General features: G+C 53.9%; 1 protein-coding gene across 11 annotated transcripts in view; it reads left to right on the top strand.

Annotated features, from left to right (window-relative positions):
- PTK2 (protein tyrosine kinase 2) overlaps nucleotides 1–20589 on the top strand; it is a 247182-nt gene that overhangs the window by 131231 nt on the left and 95362 nt on the right. For all 11 annotated transcript variants that reach the window (XM_059395226.1, XM_059395223.1, XM_059395224.1 and 8 more), the window contains 4 exons: nucleotides 2389–2443; nucleotides 11854–11994; nucleotides 12482–12559; nucleotides 19075–19182. In XM_059395226.1, coding sequence (XP_059251209.1) covers nucleotides 2389–2443; nucleotides 11854–11994; nucleotides 12482–12559; nucleotides 19075–19182 — 382 coding nt within the window. The remainder of the gene's footprint in view (nucleotides 1–2388; nucleotides 2444–11853; nucleotides 11995–12481; nucleotides 12560–19074; nucleotides 19183–20589) is intronic.

Raw genomic sequence — 20589 nt, 5'->3', positions numbered from 1 at the left:
GAAACTGTAGCATTTGTTGACCTTAGCTTTTTATTCTTTTTCTTAAACGGAGCTGTCTTCATCGTGGAAATAAAAGTAACACCTAGAAATAGGCTTCATTTTCCCGAAGAAGTATGCCCTCTCTCACTTTCCATGAAACATACAACCCTTTGGGTCCATCTGTAATTTCCCCATTTGTGACAGAAACGAGTGTGGTAAATTCTGTGCTTTCCGCTTGGCTCTAAGAGAAGTAGATGCATTACCTGTTTGACTAACGGTGACGCTGTTCTCAGTCAGGAAGAGAACATCCCCTGCCCTGGTCGTCTCCCCATCCAGAGACTGGTGGCCCACTGCCTCCTCGAAATCCCCACCAGGAGGCCGCGCCCACCTGGCTTGCGCCCCCACCTGAAACAAAACGTGCCCCCGGCCTTCCGCTCGCAGTGCACGGGTCCGCGTCCGCTCGCAGTGCACGGGTCCGCTCGCTCACACATGGCCTGGTGTCCGCAGGTCTGATCTCTGCCTTTCTCACTTCCTCTGCTGCCTGCCCTCCCCCCACCGCTTCCCTGGGCATCTGCCCGCCTTCCTCCCTCCTGCTCTCCAGGTTTTATCCTCCCCCAGCCCCACCGCATATTCTGCTCATGGTGGAAAACAGTCTCGCCTCCCTCTGCTCAGACAGTGGGGAGTCCATCACGAGGCCCAGGCTCTCATAGGACAGGAGGGGCCCTGCCCTACGGTATTTCTGGAAGAAAGAGTTGTGGCTTGCGGCAGGATTTAGTGTTCCCGGTTTACAAAGAGAAAACCTTGGCTTTATAGGTGTTTACTGGGAGCCAGATGCATCCTGCGGCCCCGAGAAGACTGCAGCCCAGAGCTCTCCGGGTGGAAAATGCTTTCAGTGCAGACGGTTGCCCAGAAAGGAAAGGAGGGGAGACAGTGCTCAGGAACAATGCCTGAAAGTCCCAGGCTTTTTTCTCCTTTATCCTCATTGTGCTGCTTCCCATAGTGGCTGGCCCCCGAGCCCTTAAAGGCAAAGTCCCTGTCTAGGAGGCAGCCGGAAAGGGCAGACCCTGGGGGAACATTTCTTCCTCTTTCACACCCTTTCACAGTAGGGTTTCACACCTCTTTCACACGGCTTTCACAGTAGATGCTGCTGGTCTGGAAAGGTAAGGAAGGGAAGTTACAAAGCAAAGTGGTTAGAAAAAGAAATGGAAAACCAGGGTTGTATGAATTCACTGGTGGGTAGAACCAGGAAACCGTATGTCCTGGAAGTCGAGAACGAATTTCAGAAGCGTGTCGTGAACATAATAGCAATGAAAAAGAGTGGGAACCGGGACCAATTTTGGATTTAGGGAGCATTGACTAATAGATTATAGAATACGTGGTTGAGATGTTTGGATGTGGGATCAACCGTTCAAACTCCGTGTGATATCTGTGGTTTTGTTTGTAATGCCAGCTAACTTACAGTCGTGGGTAAGGAAGTCATCCCTTTTGCATTTTTAAAAATATTTTCTGTTCAGCTTACAGTTTCCTTATGTGATTCCGAAGAGATACCTGTATTTAGTTTTCTCCTCCTTGATTCTGTTCTGTCCTCCGTGGGTCTCCCCACATTGCCTGGTGGCTGCAGAGGCTTGTTCGATTTTACTAGCACAGGAGGGCCATCTAGTGACCAAAAATCTTGGCACACTCGGGACCAAAGGGAGCAGAAAAGGAAGGAGCTGGTCTTTCCAGTCTGTCTTCTTGGCGGAGTGTTTTGAGGCCCATGATCATAAGGTTCAATCCTGTAGCCTAATCTAAAGAAAATTACTGGAACTTCCAACCTTCCCACACTCAGCTTTCTGACTTTAGGCAAATAATCTAACTTCTTGCTTTTTGCTTCTTATGTGAAACTGAGATGATAAACTTTGGTTTGGTGAATGAATCCCTTAGTCAAAAAAAGATTACTTAAAGAAAATAGTCAACTTTTAGGATTAATTTAAGGAACTTTTTTTAAGCTTCCATGGTTTATTCCACACCTTTTCCTACTCTAGTCCGTCTGCTTTGTCCACAAATATGATGTCACCAAGTTTGAACCCGTGTTGATAAGGCAAAGCTTCAGGCAGTGTCTGCGCAGACACTGCCGTCTGCCAGGAGACCCAGTTGTGGAACGATTTTAAACAGTGGGGGTTAAGTAGGAAAAAGATGTTCTACTAAAAGCAACTTGTATTAATGTTTTCTGTTCATATCTAGAAGATGATCTGTCCCGCCCCTTCCCTGACTGTGCTGGCAGAATGGAGCCTTATTTGACTTCCTTCCTTCCTAAATAACACACAGCAGGAGAAATAACTTACATTGCATTTATGTTCTTGCAACAATGTCATTATATTAATTGATTTGGTGGCGTTATTTGTTAATACGCTTCTTTTTATGTTTCAGAAAAGATGTTGGTTTGAAGCGATTTTTTCCTAGGAGTTTACTGGATTCTGTCAAGGTAATTAGAATTTGCTTTATCACACTCAGATGGCCACGTTATGTAAATACTTCCCTGTGGTGTATGGTTTTCTCTCTTATGTGTAAAAGTTACAATGTAAAAAGGCTGGTGGTTCTTATACTCTGTTAATAGTAAGTAGACTTTCCTGTACACAGCTCTGTCCTACAAAGTCACGGTTTCACTTGCTGTCACGTGTGATGCTCAGCTAAGTACAAGACTAAGAAAGCTGCACACACAGTAGGCCTTGTCACCTACGTCTTTATGGTCTCAGGAATGTTGAGACACTAGGTGAGGTAGTCGTGTGTGTGTCTCTCACGCATGTGAACATGTACGCGCACTGTAAGATCTCTCCCCCCTCGTGAGTAACTCGGTCTGCACCGTGTCCCCTCCCTCCCTGCAGAGGGAGCCGCAGGGGAGGGATGCCCTGGGGCTCTGAGGCAGGGTTTCCCCGCCAATCCAGAGCACATGGGGAGATGTTCATTCGAGTGTGGAGGGAGGGCATAGGCTTCCGTCGGAATAGCGTCCGGCTTGTGGGACCTTTGCCATTTAGGAGCCTCATGGTCTCGGGCCCGTTTCTTATGTCCACAATGAACAAAACTGCATTTTGTAGGGTCGGGGTGACTGTTTGACAGATCAGTGTATGTATGTCACCTATCACGGCATCCGTACCACTGCGGTTTACATGTGAATGGTGGCTCTTAGCGCTCTGTCACAGAGGTGGTGTTCTGTCCTGGAACAGCCGCACAGCAGGCCGTCCGAGCAGGTGGGCGTGAGTGTTGCGAGAGGGCCAGCCTGTCGGTCCGGAAGACCAGCTCTGAGGCCACGCTGCCTCGGTGAAAATTCTGACTTCATCACTGTGAACTGCGTGGTGTTTTTGGCCAAGTTACGTGATTTTACTCTATTTTAGTTTCCACACGTGTAAAGTAGGGATGAAACCAGTTTCTAACCCTTGGGCTTCATACAGGAATGAATGAATTTGTAAACACAAAGTCTGAGAACAACGAACACCAAACTTGCTAAGAGTTACGTGGCGTGAAGAGGAGGAGGACTGAGCAGCTTACCTGCACTGATGAAATGCCAAGTCGAGCGGTTTTTATTGCATTAATCACTTATTTATTTTTAAGATTTTATTTATTTGCAAGAGAGAAAGAGTGCACAAGTCGGGGGAGGGGCAGAGAGAGACGAACAAGCAGAGTCCCTCTGAGCAGGCCGCCCAGCTTTGGGTTCGATCCCAGGACCCTAGAATCATGACCAGAGCCAAAGACAGGCTTCACCGTCTGCGCCCCCAGGCGCCCCTGCATTAGTCATTTCTCCGCAAGAGTATCTTGGTCATCATGCTGCTGCTGCTTGTTCCGTACGGGTTGTCCACTGTGTCCCACTGCCCGTTACTGGGTCCGAGTGTTGGTACAATTTCCCAAACGCAGTCTGTGACACAGGCCATGTGCGCAGGCCTCTGCGTGCTGCTCGTTGGAGCGTCAGGGAGGAGGTGGGAAGGGCCTGCCTTGCTCGCATAGCTTCTCAGCGGTCTAAAAATGTGAAGCAGATCCCAAAGCGTGTGTTTTAAAGTACTCTGCAGATGTGGTGAACAGTCAGGAGGAGCAGAGGAGTACGCTCTTCTGCGATGTTTCAGGCCCCGTTGTCAGTGTTGCTCCTGCTGTTTCATTCCCATCCACGTTTCCTGATCCACTCCCCGGAGGCTGTAGTGAGCCAGTGGGGAACCGGTCGTGCAGGGCCCTCCAAGCAGGTGATCAAGGCCAGGCCCGGCGGCGGCGGGTGGGACAGCAAGTTCACAGACCATTGCCCTGAGTGAGGTGGCCACGGTGGCAGGCAGAGGACAGAGAGCTTTAAGTGAAGTTAGTGAAGTTTGGTGTGGTGGGAGGGGTTGGAGGAGAAATCCAGGATGTTTGGAGGCGAGGCTCCAAACAGTGGCTCCACCATGGTGAGATGGTGCCTTCCAGGGGGCTGTTGGGTGTGGGCTCGCTTCGACCTGGAGAGTCCTGCTGTGGTGCTGAGAAGGTCTAGGCAGACAGCCCTCGAGTGGAAGGGATGCTCTTGGGCCCGAGTCTGCAGTGTGTTAGCAGGCGGGGTGGGGAGGAGGCGGCCACACAGGGGGAAGACACCCTTCTTTAGCAAATCAACATTTCACCTAACAGAAAAGTGTACTAGCCAGTGTGAAATTAAAAAGCAGCAAAGTATGTGAAAATGGCTGTGTTCTGTCAGGACCTGAGCTGCTCTCAGGTGTGAGCCCAAGGCGGCCTCAGTTCCTGCAGTCTCTTGGGATCCCCAACAGATTGCTCTACATTGAAAAAGGGTGCTCATACTCAAAACAGGGGACCCCCACCCAGGGGTCACAGATACCCTGGTGTAGGTGTAGCCCAGGTGATCCTCAGCACCCGGGAAGGTCTGCGAGGGGACGGGCCTGAGCCTCCCCCAACACCCCGTCCCCATGGCTGGCTCCCCCAGACCTGGGCTCCCCCACGCCCTCGCACAGTCTCCTCAGCACCCGCACCGCTGGAGCTCCGTCCTCCTCTCAGGACTCTGCTCAGGGCCTTCATCTTCACCTTCTCAAATCCGGATTCACAGTTACTTCCCTGTCTGCATTTTGTCTTCCGGCCTCCACCCTATTTTAACATCCCGAGGGTCCCTATGACGCCTGCTGTGTTCTCCACCGCGAGCACCGTGTTTGACATGGTGCCTGGCACTCGGTGACGTTTGGTGCACCTCACTCAGATGACCGAGTGGACAGCTTGCAGAGCGACTGGAAGATGAGTCGAGTTAGTGGGGAGCCGTGTAGGAGGGCGCCACGGAAGGAGGTCCTGCTCGGGAGAGCAGCGCCCAGAGTCCCGCACGCTTGTGCTCCGCACCCGCCCCGCATGAGCCCCCTTCCCTGACCAGACTCGTCCCTCCAGGCCCCTTGTGTCCCTCGGATCTGTCCCAGTGGTTGTCCTCGCTGTCCTGCTGCTGCCACTGACTCTGGTGTGAGGGCGGCTCTCATGGTGGACTGTGGGCCTGCTCCCTGTACGGCTGTCAGCTTGAGCTGGCGGCAGCGTGGAGAACACGCTGGAAGCAGGCAGGGCTGGGGCGGCTGGGGACGGGCAGTGATTGGGCCTGGGCACCGGGGCTTCCGCTAGAGCAGAACGGGAGGTGCCAACCGTGGGGAACTCAAGCGAGCTTGCCCTGAACTGAGTAAAGAGCAGCAGCGTTCTGAGTTCAGGCGCTGCTGATTTTGTGGCAAGCGGGAGACCAGTGTTTAGATACAGATTCATCGAGTGGTTCTCACCGAAGCACAGCAGAACTCACTTCCCACCTGCTTTCTCATGTACTTTTGTAAAACATGTTTGGTTTCTTAAATAGCTTAATCAGTCTTAAAAGTTGTGTCACCAGAAAATGAAAGTGGTAACTATGTGAGGTGGTGGACGGCCTCTAGACTTGCTGGGGTGCTCATTTCACAGTATGTGCAAATACTGAATCGCTGTGTTACGGACCTGAAACTGATACAATGCTACACTTAAAACACACTTTGCATGCATTGTAGGGGCGGGTGGATGAAAGAATTTAACTACTATTTTCCCACCTATTATTCTTTTATTGCAAGTTTTCTTTAACATTATGTTATATAAACTTTACTTCTGGGAAGCTCTGCAGGTTCAGTGTTGCGAGCAGCATCTGATACGTATTGGGCGACTACTGTAAGATTACTTTGTTGTTCATGGTGGCTATGTAGCAATTTCTGATGACCAAGCCAGTGACACTGTTCCACTCTGGAGAAACATCACATTCTGGGTCAGTTTCTTTGTAGGGATGGGTTTCAAATTGAACAGCCTTCACAGGTAGACACCTTGTGTCCTAAATCCAGGCAAACATAGTGAGACCTGAAACTATGAATCAGGACAGAAAGTGATACGGAATAGTCTCGCTTGCTCTAGCCGGTCCTAGAAGTGTCCTGAGTCACGTCAGCAGAGTCTAGGACGTTAGATCTTGTGGGGTCGTTTATTCGCTGAGACTGTGGGAAAGAAACGGTTCTGGCCTCAAGAGCCTTCTCAGAAAAACAGAGCTGGGGCTCCTCTCAGACAGCAGGGTTTTCTGGACACCGGAGGTTTAGGCAACGTGGAAGTCCAGGCCGTGGGAAAGTGTGGGTCCTCCCTTCTGAGCAGGGGCCGTGGTAGTTGCTGGGAGCCAGGGTCGTTTCTGTGAGCACAGGAAACTAGTCCTGAGCGGATCCTGGGGCCGCTGTCCTCCCCGAGACCTCTGGTTCTTAGCGCAGGGCCGGGCCCGCATGCCCGGGTGGCACACAGGAGCAGCCCGCAGAGGCTGGCGTGTGTCCGCAGGGTTGGCGGCGTGGAACGCGTGTGGGATTTGCTCACACCCTCCATGCTAACCGTCATTCAGAGTTGCTGCTTTCAGTGCTGTCCCCGCAACTCTGAAGTTCCCAGAGATTCCCAGCACGTCAGTGCTGAGTGCAGGGGATGGAGCAGCAGTGGGGCTGGCCACGCGCTCTGCTGTCCCTTGACCCTCAGGACGCAGCCTTGCGAGCGGGTGGGAAAGGTCAGAAGGCAAGAGTCCTGTGCACAGAGAGCACCGAGGGCGTGAAGCCTGACGTGGGGGGAGGGAGGGGCAGCAGGGCCTGGCCTTGTGTTGCCACCCTGCGCCCCACATGGTCCTGCTGCTGGCCGCTGGTGGAGGGACAGGACACTCGGGGGGAAGCAGGATGGGGCGCAGTCGTGTCACGAGATCAGCGAGACAGTGGGCAACCACGGGGACTAGAAGGTACCACGTTTTATTTTGACACACGTGTCCATACTCACCTGTCACATGCAAGTTTATTTTTTTTATAACCGGCTTTGTAATGTTAAAAAAAAAAAAAAAAAAGACTGGAAAACAGGTGGTCTGCGCACCACCGGCATTGGCTTTGCCGTACTAACAACCAAGCCCCTGTGAGGCTCGTGAGCACGCCTGGCCCCTCCCTCATAATTTCGCCATCTCTCGCCGTCTCTCTTCCGCCAGAACTTGTGGCTGCAGTTCTCGGTGCTGCACGGAAGGGGATGGGCAGTGGGACCGGACAGTGTCCTTCCTTTGTTCTCAACCTGCCCATCCATCCCTTGAAGATACCTCTTAGGCACCCAGTGTATGCCGCCGGGCTCCTGCCCTAACCGGGCCTCACTGACATAGCAGGGTGACCGCAGGGCCTGCCCAGAGCCCTGTCCTTGGGCTTGTACCCCTGAAGTCCCAGTCACTCGGCCAGCTTCAGCCCCCAGCTGACGGCCTCTGGGAGGGGGAGTGACGTTCACATCTGGACCGCAGACCCTGGCGCCAGGCTGCTTGGGCTTCAATCCTGTCTCTGCCGTGCAGCTCTGAGATTTGGGGTCTCGGTCGTCTCTGTGCCTCCGTTTCATCATTTGTAAGCCGGGGGGATAGAACTTCTCTGTGAGGCTGCTGCAGAAGCGGAGGGCGTCTGGAGACGAGAGAGCAGCCGTGCCCTCCCTGAGCCTCCCGCAGTGCCCCATGATGACACAGCCCCTGACTTGGCCGCAACTCTCGGGGGCTGGACCTTCTTGGCCACCGTGCCCTTTATCCTGGCCCCTGTGGCCCTGAGGCAGCCCAGGCCCAGTTCTGACCCAGCGAGATGATTCCATCTGCTGAGCTTCCAGGGGCTGGAGCTGCAGGGTGAGGCAATCCAGCTCGTGTTTTAGAAAGAGCGGCTGGCCACAGTGTGTCCAGAAAGTCGATGGTAGTCTGGGGGGCTGTCGCAGAGGTTCGCACCAGAGTGGGGTGGCGTGGTGGAAGGCATTAGGGAACACCCTGTGCTTCTTGTGGAAGCGCTTGCAGCACGTGGGGGTATAGCGGGGTTGAGCGGGTAGGGAAGAGGGGGGTCAGGACTGCCACCTGGCTTCTTCAGCATCTGGGAGGTCAGCCGAGATCGGGGCGCTGAGCCTGGAGGGTGATCCCAGGTTCTCTTCGTGGCCTGTCAGCTCTGGGATGTGTGGTAGGTCCTGTAGAACCCTCAGGTGGGCGGCTGGGGCTGGCGGGGGGGATGTCTGACACTCTGGACACGCCTTCAACTGCTCGGCTTTAAGGAGAGAACTCTGTCTCTCCCACTTGGGAGAGAAACCTCTTCCGGGTGACACATTTTGAACACATTTCGAACAGTGAGCAGGTGTGAGCGTGGAGTGTTGTCCGCTGTTTCTAAACAGGTGACTGGTTGGGAATCGGCTACAAGGCAGAGAACTGGCTTCGTTTCTGGACCTCTTTGACCGGGTTAGTCACCGCGCATCATTACCCATCTGCTCTGAGTGAACGTTCTTAGAGGTGCGAGTGGCCACATCAACTTTTTATCAATGTTAATAAAAGCGATCTGTCGCTGTGTTCTGCTCCCCATGCTCCTTGGGCAGCCGTTCTTTGCAGCTGCTGCCATATTCTAGGCTATGGTGTCCTGCTCTTGTAGGAAGAGTTGGGGGCCTTCCGGGGCTTTCTCTGCTCTGGTTTTCTCCTTCAGTGGACGCGTGAGCACGTGGCAGCACTATGTCCTGTCTCAGGCCATCGAACTCAGAGCAGTCAGAGCTGTCTTCCCACTGACATGCTAGTGAGCAATGTGCCATTGCTTTAAGGGACAGAACAGGTTTTACTTCCGTGTTGTCTGTTTCAGCGTCGTTAGGCTGGAGTTGTGCTCTCGCTCGGGTCTCCGCGGCCGGTCCCCGCGCTCCTGGCGGCAGCTGGACATCCCAGGCCACGGGTGTTTGCAGAGCCCGGAGTCCAAACAGCTGTTACGTGCCGTCCCAGCCTGTGATACGAGCGGCTTCTTCCGCCCCTTGACTCGTGGCCAGTGCTTAGATGGGCATTCCCCAAATATGTTTCCCAGACTTTTTGTTCGGAGCCTCCAAGGCTAACTGCTCATTTTCTGTGTGAAGGTCCGCTCTCGAAGCCTTGCTGACCTTGAGCCCATTTCCCTTACCTTCAGTTTTGACCGTGCGGTCTACAGCTGTCCTTAGTCCTCGGCAGAAGGCCTGCAGTCCCCCCACTGTCCTGCCGGCCCGGCTGCGGTGTTCCCTTCCTTCCCTCCTCCGCTTGGTTGGAGGGAGTCGTCTGTGACCCCTTCAGCTGTGGCCCTGCCCTCTCCTGGGCTCCAGAGCTGTGTCCAGCTGTCTGCCTGAGCGTTCGGGTCCAAAGACGTAAGGGTTGCACCCACGTCCAGAATTGGTGTGACTCTGTTTTCACCAAGCTTGTCCCTTCTGTTTGCCCTCCGTTCCGTCCAGAAACCTCGTCCCTCGTCCTGCCCAGGTGCCTGTTTGCCTGCCGTCCGCATACAGTCATCCGAGTGACTGTCATCCCACAGCTCTGAGTCTGTGCTGCTGGTGTTTCTTGGGTGGTCTATTCTAGGAACGTGGCTGGTCTTTTTGCTTCTCATAGCCTCCTCCACACCCGCTGGGCAAGAGCAGCGCAAGCCTTTAGAATGGAAGTTCACGTGCCATAGGTCATGTTGCCACACCTGCTCCCTCGGCTCTTAAACCTGGTCCTCTGCCTGCCCCCGCCTCTTGCACTGTGGTCTTCATCCCACTGACTGCTGGCCGCCGGCTCCCCATCCTGGTCTTTGGCTACAGCGCCCAGCTGTCAGCTCACTCTCTGCAGTGTCCCACATCCAGTGATCCCTTGACCCCACAGTGGCCTTCACGCCACTGCAGCGGGCTGTCACCCCCATGTGCTGCTCCCTGGCAAGCCACCTCCTAGCCGCCTGAGCAGCCACAGCCCCCGACCTGCACAGATGAGCATGCTAGGTGGGATGAGGCCTTCCCCTCCTCTCCGCCCACCACCCCCAGCTTCCTCCTGTCCGCTGGCTTGGATTCCTGCCTGAGCTCTCAGCCGGGCCCCGGGTCTCCACCAGGACGTTCACCGGCCGGCCTGTTCTCCACGGCTCACCATTTCAGTTCATGGGAATTCCCGCCTTTCGGGACATCGTGTTGGTTCTGTTTTTCAGAATAAATCTGCTTCTCAGCCCTTTCCCCTTCTGTACGTGCACAGACTCTGCTCACCTCTTCTCGAGTACTGCACTGCCACCTGCTCGGTCCCCCCAGCGTCCTTCGTACAGTTCACGGCGCGGCAGCCAGTGTGTCAGCTCTCGTGACTCTGCCCAAGGCACCCAAGGACTCTGTCTCTTCCTGGAGTGAAAGCCGGGTGCTTCCTGCGGCTTCCCCCAGCCCTTCCTCGGACCGTGTCGTGCATCCTCTGCCCGCTGCCTCCCCGGGCTGCTGCTGACGTACCGCGGACTGTGGGCTGCCTGGTGGGCCCTTCCCTCCACCACGCAGATGCTCGCGGTGCAGAAGCAGAGCACTCAGGCACGCACCAGAGGTCTGGAAGCTCTCGTTCCGCCACACGGAGAAAGGGCGTAGTTGTTCTGTCTCCTTCTCTGTGTGTGGATACGTGTGCACCTGAGCTCACACGTACCTGCGTCACCCTGTAAGCGGTTCTTTGCTTTTAAAGGCGTCTGTACTCCACATACAGACTGTTTCACCTGACACCATGATAGGGATTTTCATGTCCGTGAATTATTCCCCACGACGGTCTTGAGGGCTGCGTACAACGTGGGCAAATTATGATGTGTGTAACCCAGCCGCTGTTGTAGATCCTTCTGCACCGAACCTCCTTGTTGCTGATTCCTTGCGGAGTTCTCCAGTCTCTTCTGAAGTCTGATGCCTTGGAATTTAATTTCTGGATCCAAAGTAGTTTTTCTTTAATGTGTTTTGATTTGTGCTGCCAAATTGCCCTTCAGGAAGATTGTATCTACTTCCCTCCTAACAGTGGGCATGTGAGTACCCTCCCAGCTAGGTTTTGCCAGCTCCCCATCATGTGCATAGATAGGACGTGTTTTTTATTTTATTTTTTATGCTTAATTTTTAAGACAGTATGTGTTTTTTAATGCCTGACCTTTTACAGCATGTTCTAATAAGCAAATTATTGCCTTATACATTTCTGTTTAAGAAGTAATGCTTGGAGGGGCTCCTGGGCAGCTCAGTAGGTTAAGCCTCTGCCTTCAGCTCAGGTCATGGGAGATCTCAGGGTCCTGGGATCGAGCCCCGCATCGGGCTCTCTGCTCAGAGAGGAGCCTGCTTCCTCCTCTCTCTCTTTGCCTGCCTCTCTGCCTACTTGTGATCTCTCTCTGTCAAATAAATAAATAAAATCTTTAAAAAAAAAAAAAAAGTAATGCTTGGAATCACCAAACTATGTACTTAAAAGGGTTAGGATGCTGTATCTTACACTGTGTGCATTTTATTACAGCTGCTTAAAAAGGGATGTGGCGTTTCCCAGTGATGTGAACAGAGGTGGGAGCGAGTGGTGCGAGGGAGCTGGTGTCTTGGGCATTTGCTGTTGCTGCTGTGTGTCGCTGACTCTAAAATGACTTTCGTGATTTTATCGCGCAGGCCAAAACGCTACGGAAGCTGATCCAACAGACGTTTAGACAGTTTGCCAACCTTAACAGAGAAGAAAGTATTCTGAAATTCTTTGAGATCCTCTCCCCGGTGTATAGATTCGATAAAGAATGCTTCAAGTGTGCTCTGGGTGTAAGTATGGGGACGTGGGAAATGGTGGCCTGGATTTCGTTTCTTTTGCTTTCTCTTGTCCATGGACACCTGAATTTCTAATTGAAATCTGACTGTCACATATTTAACAACATGAAAATATTCGTCATTCTCCGGTGGGGAAAAATGCAAACAAGCAAATGTATCAATGTGAGGAGGAAGTCACCTTGCTTTAGAAGCACGCCTGTGTTGATGATTAGATTTCTTTATTCCAGCTCAGTGATATATTAATTAACTGTGCTCTCTGGGCTAATTTAACCATTCAGAGAGCCTTTCCAAAGACCCGTTGGCTTCAGACCCACCGGATACTGGGTCAGTGAAGTCACAGGTGTTCCGTCGTGCTTGGCTACGTAGAGGGAAGGCCCCCGCCTCCACCCCTCCTTGCTCCTTGAACGTGTTCGTGCTTTCATCTAAAATATTTCTTTTCTCTTCTGGGAACTTTGTCATCACCTGTTTCACCCTTCAAAAGTCAAGCTGGATTATCTCAGTGGAACTGGCAATTGGCCCTGAAGAAGGCATCAGTTACCTCACAGACAAGGGCTGCAATGTAAGTCTGCTTTAGGGACATCTTGGGGCTGCTTGTGCACTGACCGTCCTCATGCTGGACCCGAGCACAGACGGGGATGAGTCCCGCCCCTTCCCAGTCTCTGGCCCCCCGCTGGAGAGGGGACATTGTCCTGGGTTCTGCATCACCAATGAGCTCTTCGTACATGCCGCAGTGCCCGCCGGCTGTTTGCAGCGAAAAGCAGGGCATTCTGACCCTCGTCACATGCCGTGACAACCCATTCCACCCGGAGGGTTGACCTCCACGTGGAAGACAAGTGACACAAGTCAGAGAAGAAAACACGGGAATATCTATGTGAATTTGGAGTAGGAAGAGATTCCTTAAACTGCATTTACAAAGAACTAACTCTAAAAGACAATTCTGACAAATTAGAGTACGTTGAAATCAAGAACTTCTCATCGAGAGGTAGTAGAAAGGCAAGGCAGATAGTTGCTTTAATACGTTTGACAGTAGACTTGAAGCAGGGGGAAGCTTGGCAGTAAATCGCTAAGTGAAGGGCAGACGACCCAAGAGGATACCAAGTTGTCTGGAGGTAGAGGAGAAGGTGTTGCGCCCGGGAGCCCCGGGGTGACGCGCAGCGTGGCGCTCTTGTGTGTCTGCTAGGATGGCTGAGACGAAGAGCTGTAATGCCAAGTGTGGGCGGGAGGGTGCCCAGCCGGAGCCACCCTGTACCGGTGGCAAGGGTGGCCGTCGGTGTGAGCTCTGCGGGCAGCCCGTGGCCGTATGTGTGTTCACTGCTTACAGATTGTCACGTCCCGGCCTTTAGGTGCGATCTGTGGTCTCCTGGGTTTTCTTGTAGGGTTGTCTCTGTCCATTATACATGTGAGCCTTTAACCCACCCTGGATTCCACCTCGAGTCCTCTGGTGAGGTCACAATGGGGCCCTGAATGTGGGTAAGGGAGGCCGGCTCTGGAGGCCGCAGCCACGGTTTCCACCTTGACTCACTCTCACGTGAGTGTGAGACTTCGTGTGACTTTGTGTGACTTCGGCCCCATCCTGCCGCCACTGGCTCATGTTTCCTCGGTAGTAAAGTGTCCGTAATCATTTCAGCCACCTAACAGATTGGTCAGACAATGAAGACATGAATTAGATCGTGCCTGCGCACCTCCCATGCCTCCCGCAGCAGCACGGCAGTTTGGGGTGTCCCCCTCCTGTCGCCTGCTGTAACTCGCGTTCCATTAGCACATCCTCTGCCTCCCGTGTTGTCAGGGTCACCAGGGAGCAGTGTCTCGGGGTTCTCTCGTCATCTCTCCGGTGACTTCAGTCCTGCGCCTGGTCTCGGGCCGCCACGCATCTGGGGGGTTTGGCGCGCTCAGCTGTGCGGGCAGTGGGTGTGTCACAGCGGCTCTTAGTGGGCAGGCGCAGAAATCAGGGGCATGGCATTGCGGTCCCTTCCCTCCGTGTCGGCATCGATCTCCGCAGACCCTGTTTCCATCTCGTTCGCTTGACTTTAGCCTTCCTCCTGCTGTTCCCTTTGGGTGTTTCTTTCCAGTTACTCTCGCACAACCTTTCATGTCTTGTCAGTGTCAGCGGGTGTGTTCTCCTTCTGTCGTATTTCCATACAGCTTGAAGTTTTCTCGTTCTCGTAGCATTACCTAGGAGCATGTTACACTTCAGGCCGTTCTGAGGTTTGGGTCTCACTGTTACCATTTCTCCCGTTCCTGGCCGATGAGCAGAGGCAGGTTTTTCACAGGTTAATTCTAGTGAATGTGTTACTGTCTTTTTTATGGCCAAGCACCTGGTGGTTTTTAATCAATTTTTATGGGGAAAAAAGTCTGTTTTCTCTTAGAAACTATGAGGATCTCTGTCCTCTGAAGTGGAAGTTGCTTGTTGTGTAAAGTAGACGGAAACGGATGGGGTGGTGAGGATAGAGCCCGGGAAGTGCCTGTACACTCTGTCCTGCCTGTATTTCTGCCTGCCACACCTGCCCTCCAGGGCCAGGCCTTCTGTGGGTGAGCGTCACGCTTCCGGTAAGACCGCTCCTGGCTGCGGAGCGACCCCGACTCTGCTCTCTTTCCTGCACCAGTAAATGCTTCCAATCTACTGGCCGTTCCTGTCAGCATAGAAAAATGTGTAATCTCTCTCATCCTAAAAATGTCCTCCCTCAAGCCTGTATTCCTGTCCCTGTCCCCGCCAGGCAGCCCACACGTTTCCCCTCTGCTCTGTTGCACACGTTCTTGGCACGTGGCCGCTGAGCCCCTGGTGAGCGCCGCTGCTCGAAGCCGAGCTGCTCTGAGTGCACCGCCTGGGCTCCTCCCGTGCTCTCTGCAGCCCCCGCCGGCGCCCCAGAGCCTGCCCAGCCTCCACCGGGGGCCCAGTGGAGCCCCTTGGTACTTCTGAGTCCTTATCGACTTTCCCGACTTCGGGTCCCCCCCTCGCCAGTGCAGCCCAGTACAGGTCCAAGCTGCCTTGGACTTTTCAGTGGTCTAGCAGCCCAGTTTGGAAGGTACAAATGAATTTCAGTGATGTATCTTTTGTGTCCCAGTCCGTCCCAGTTACCGTCATTTCAGGGCGTCATCCGTGTAGAGGCTGTGGGACTTTCATGTCCCTTATCACCGTGAGTCTTCTCAGGTGGCGTGTGTCCTGCGCTCCGTCACAGCTCAGCGCGGACTGGCCTCAGCAGCCGGCCGGACCAGACGGCCCCGCTCTGTGGCCTCCTGTGCACACACTCGCCCTCTCTCCGGGTCGTCAGGATGACTTGCTTGCCTCGTCCGGGGTGTCGCGTTGGCCAGGTCACGCATGTGTGTGCAGCAGTTTGGTGCTGGGCGGCGAGCCGGCAGCCGGGGCCCAGTGCAGAGGGAAGTCGGCGCGGTCCTGGCTTCCTGGGGCCTGCCTTCCTTTGGGCCTCATCACTTCCTCCCGCCCTTCCCCAAACAAAACAGGGCGAGTTTCAGACAGTACCGCCGGGTGCTTTGCTGCGGTCCTTACCGCAGTCGCAATGCCTCCTGCAGGACTGTTGATGTCTGGGCTCACGCTGCCCTGCTTCGCTGCTCTCCTCCTGGTACTTAGAACAGAGCCCTGCGCCTCGGCAGTTCTCAGAGTCACGCATTCACTCCCTCATGTCCCAGGCACGGCCCTCCTTCCTGGCGATAAGGGGTGACTGGGATGGGTGTCGCCCACGAGCTCCCCGCATGGTGCGGTCAGTCTGTCTGTGAGAGCAGATAGAAGAAAGAACACGGACAGCAGAAATACCGTGACCGTGAGCGAGGGCCTAGCCGGGTGGGGAGTGTCTGCTGTACCGCTCGGAGGGCTGGTCACTGTGCTTCCCTCCCAACCCTGTCTTCTTTGTAATAGATTTTTAAAAAAAGATTGTATTTATTTATTTGACAGAGAGACGCAGCGAGAGAGGGAACACAAGCAGGGGCAGTGGGAGAGGGAGAAGCAGGCTTCCCGCCAAGTGGGGAGCCCGATGGGCTTGATCCCAGGACCCCAGGATCATGACCTGAGCTGAAGGCAGGTGCATAATGACTCAACCACCCAGATACCTCTATAACAGATTTTTTTTTTTTAAGATTTTATCTATTTATTTATTTGACACAGAGAGAGAAAGAGCTCACAAATAGACATTGAGGCAGGAAGAGAGAGATGGGGAAGCAGACTCCTTGCCAAGCAGAGAGCCCCTTGTGGGGCTCGATCCCAAGACCCTGAGACCATGACCTGAGCCGAAGGCAGAGGCTTAACCACCGAGCCACCCAGGTGCCCCATAACAGATATTTTTTAAGAGCCTTTTGGTAACTTGAAATAAAATCACAGAATATGCTGTGAACATAATAATTCCAAAACGTCTATTTCAGCTCAGAGACCAACAGCCGTTAGAGGAGGGACAGAGCTGAGGACTGGGCGCGCTCGTCCGAGAGGGCCGCTGTGAGTCCTCCCTCACACACAGTGTGCAGAAGCGACAAGGGCTTCCAGGTGACCAGCCTTGGGGGGCGTGTCAGAGTGAGGCAGAAACACTGTAGGTTTTAAAAAAAAGGAATATAATAATTTCCTTGATGAGTTTCTCACTGTGCTTTGAAAAAAATTTTTAAATTATAAGTTAATAAAATATGGTAACATAATCATTTACCGAGATTAGTTGAGATGTCCGTCATTTCAGGTGTCACCAGCCTAATAGCGGTCGATTCCTGGTTAGAAGGAGCCTCATCTCCTCTGTTACAGACGCATGTGCACATGGGGTCGGCAGCTCGGATACCAAACAATCATTGCCCTCTGTAATGTCATTTTCCTAAATGGTGAACAACTCATCCTAACATTCCAGAGATAGCAAAATCATTAATTACACCTAAATTACACCCAAGTTGTGCTCCTGGAAAGTTGAGTGCAGAGCATATGTTGTGTTTTAAAGAAGGCTTGGGTTCTAGAGTCTGATTTCTCACCAACATGAATACACACCAGGATCTTGGAAAGCTGTTCGGGACATAGGACAGTTTTCGTTGTGAGGGGATTTTCTGTGCGTTATATCATGTCTCACGGCCATGGTCCACATCTGCCTCCCTCACTCTTCAGCCAACCAGAAACAGCTTTCTGGGGCCTGAGGGCGCCCTGGGAAGACTAGAGTGCGTCTGATCAAGACGAGCTCATGATGGGAAGTCGGGTCCGAGCGGCAGGCGGAGGGCACGCCGGGTGGGCGCTTGCTTCCTCTGCCAGCGTCGTGCCCGTTGAAGCAGGGGCTGTCAGACCGGACTTACACTGTGAGGCGCGGCCCTGGCTTCCAGGTAGGGGCGGTCTGTGAGGGGGCCAGGCACGGGTCCAGGGCGACAGCTGCAGGGTCGATGGCACCAGAGGGACAGCTGCAAAGGTGGAAGGAAACCGCAGACTGCGGTGTGGAGCCGGCTGGGTCGGGGAGGAGGGGAAGGAGCCGGCGGGGATGCCGCCGTCTCTCGGCTCAGGAATAGGGTTGAATGGTGACGCTCGTTGCTGTGCTGGGGAGGCCTGAGAGGGAGCCGGTGTTGAGAGCAGATCCCGTGACTGTGCTGTTTGCAGTCTGGCCCCGATGTCCACGTGGGGGTGTCACACCGGCGGTTGGATATGTGTCCCGGTTCGGGGCTGGGGATGCTACTTGCACCACAGGGCTGGGCTGCCATGGCTTACGGGAAGGATGGGCCCAGCACAGAGTCCTGTGGCCCTTGATGATTTAGCCACGGAGTAGAGGAGAAGCCAAAGGAACTATGGAAGATAGTCAGGGAAGGAGGAGGGAACCCCACGCAGGCAGATGGCACAGAGGTGGAGAGAGGGGAGTAGGCACAGGGGCTAGCCGCCTGCTGGTGTCTTAGAGTGGGAAACTGGAGGCCTGCCCTGGGCTCCCGTCCGAAGGCCTCCCAGAGCACACCTGTGCCTGAACGCAAAGCTGTGAAGATATTCTGATGTGAACGGAAGCTTTCTCTCTCTCTCTCTCTTTTAAAGATATTTATTTATTTGAGAGAGAGAGAGAGAGCGCATGCACACAAGCCAGGGGGAGGGACAGAGGGAGAAGCAGACTCCCCACCAAGCAGGGAGCCCTACATGGGGCTCAATCCTGGGACCCTGGGATTGTGACCTGAGCTGAGGACAGATCCTTCACCAACTGAGCCACCCAGGCGCCCCTATGAGCCACTTCCTTTTTTAAGATTTTATCCATTTATTTGACAGAGACACAGCGAGAGAGGGAACACAAGCACGGGAATGGGAGAGGGAGAAGCAGGCTCCCTGTGGGCCGGAAGCACAATGCGGGGCTCTGTCCCTGGACCCTGGGATCATGACCCAAGCCGAAGGCAGACGCTTAAATGACTGAGCCACCAAGGCATCCCAGTGAGCCACTTTCTGCACCGTAGTCCAGCTCGGTCCCAGTGGCAGAATTTGGGCTGAGTAGAGCACTTGGTGGGAAAGGCCCCGCCTCTTGGCATTGAGACAGAAGGAGGCCGCGATCGGGGTAATTGCTGTGAATGAATGTGTGGGAATCATCACAGCAAACCTTCGTCATGAGCTGCTGGGAGGGTAAGGGACAAATGGGCATGTGTTTTGGAGAAATGAAGTCTCTGTTGGCATGCGCTTCTGGGAAGGGTCCTTTGGACACCTGCCACCCCTGTGGTGCCGTTACACTCAGAGATGCGCTCTAGTTCAGGGTACGCTGGGAGTGCGCCAGGTCCCTCCCTGTGGGAAGGGGGCACGACCCACACGCGGCTCCCCCCGAGGCCAGCGAGCGAGTCACGTCTGGGACTTGGTTCCGTTCCTTCCTTCTCTGGGGCCTGGGACTCCCCGGCCGGCTCTGACAGCCGGAGTGCTCCTGCTCGGTCATTAGCAGCAGACAGCAGGCCCGTCCCTCACTGGCAGCAAGCAGACAGTTCCTGGCTGTCCCAGGACTGCTCTGAAGGAGGCGAGTACCCCGCTGGGGCTGATGGACGCGGTCCCTGGGAGGAGGCCCTCGGGAGAGTGCGGCGGGGTGGGCACCGCGAGAGGGTCACACAGTACCGGACAGTCCTTTTCTGGGGTCGTAAGAGGTTTGCCTTTTCTCTCCCAAGCCCACACATCTGGCCGACTTCAATCAAGTGCAGACCATTCAGTACTCGAACAGTGAAGACAAGGACAGGAAAGGGATGCTGCAGCTGAAAATCGCCGGCGCGCCCGAGGTAAGGATGCGGCTTCCGCGCGCCCTAGCAATCCCTGCTTCCTCACACGTGCTCCTGCTCTGTTTCCAGTAGTGATGAGTGCATGTCCCCCAGAGTAGAGCAGGTGACAGACGGAAGAGCCGGTCAGGCGCACATCAGGGTGGTTGAAGAGTCCTGTAACTGCCATGGTCTTCAGCCTCTTAGGACCGTGTGAACACACGGGTCCCCTGGGTCAGCGGCGTCGTTCCCAGACTGCTGTGCCTGCCGGGCCGGGTCACCGGCTAGCAGCTCCTGCCGGCTGGGTCCCCCACCACTTCGACGCTCAGCACAGGAGCCAGGAGCAACATGGGTCATTCTCAGAACCCAGCGAAAGAAGTTTTTTGAGATCCTTTGTCCCCAGTGTACGGCCAAGGAGGCCCTGCCCAAGTGGTGGAGATGGGGCGCCTCCTGGGGCCCGCGCTTTTAGTCCACAGGCAGCGTGGCCCGGTCCAGATAGGGCGTCACCTGGCAACTGTGCATCAGGAGACCCTCTCTGATCAACAGGCAGAGGACGCTTCTGTATTGAGGAGTCGGAACGACGGGAATGGTGGCACACAGCACGCGTTCGGACCCCTCATTGTGCCGCGTACCACCCGTGGTCTTTGGGTGGCGACAGCCTTTCCTCAGATGGGTTTATCTGTCACTTGTTCTTTCTGCCTTGGGAGCCATGACATTTCTGAGGCTCTAGGAAGTGCATTTTTGATTCTCCGGGGTGAATAAATGAAACCCTGAAATACGGAAACTGTTGCCAGCTAAAATGTCCTGACAGCGTCTCCGTAATGTTCTTGTTCTGCCTCGCCGCGGCCAGAACTCCGAACACGGAGCCGAGCGCCGGGAAGGTGTGTCCGAGGCCGAGCGGGGGCGGGGTACTGCTCGGACGAGGGCATCCCTGAGTCCGGCAGGAAGGAACAGCTCTGATCATCTCCCGGGCAATCGCTAGTGATCAGTCTTAAGGAAGTTTATCAGAACTGCAGGTCTGATAGTGAAAACAGTGATTTCTGACCTCTATGCATGCTAAAAATAAGGAGATTTTAGTAATTGTCTTTAATGCTAGAAAAATGATGATGGATAATTGATAAAAATGTACTCCATGTTTGGTTTCTAAAATAGGCCACACTTGAAATACACTAATTCTTTAACTTCTTCACTTAATTAGATGTGCCGAGGGGCCAGACACTCTGAAGGGAAATAATTTTTTTTTTTTTTTTTTTTTTGCCTCCTTCAGTTCTAGAAAATGAATCTCAGTTTTAAGTGATTTTTTTGTTTTTGTCTGGGCCGCCTTCTGTCACATGTTCTAGGAATAACGTCCTTAAATATCAAACTTCCTTTTTCACGCCGACTTTATGACAAATCTGTGTCGCTGTCACTCTTCTGTTTCCAAGTGTATCT

The sequence above is a fragment of the Mustela nigripes genome, chromosome 3 (assembly GCF_022355385.1).
Source record: "Mustela nigripes isolate SB6536 chromosome 3, MUSNIG.SB6536, whole genome shotgun sequence".
NCBI classification, from domain to species: domain Eukaryota; kingdom Metazoa; phylum Chordata; class Mammalia; order Carnivora; family Mustelidae; genus Mustela; species Mustela nigripes.
Note: the sequence above shows the minus strand (reverse complement) of the source record. Positions and strands in the feature narration are given on the sequence as shown.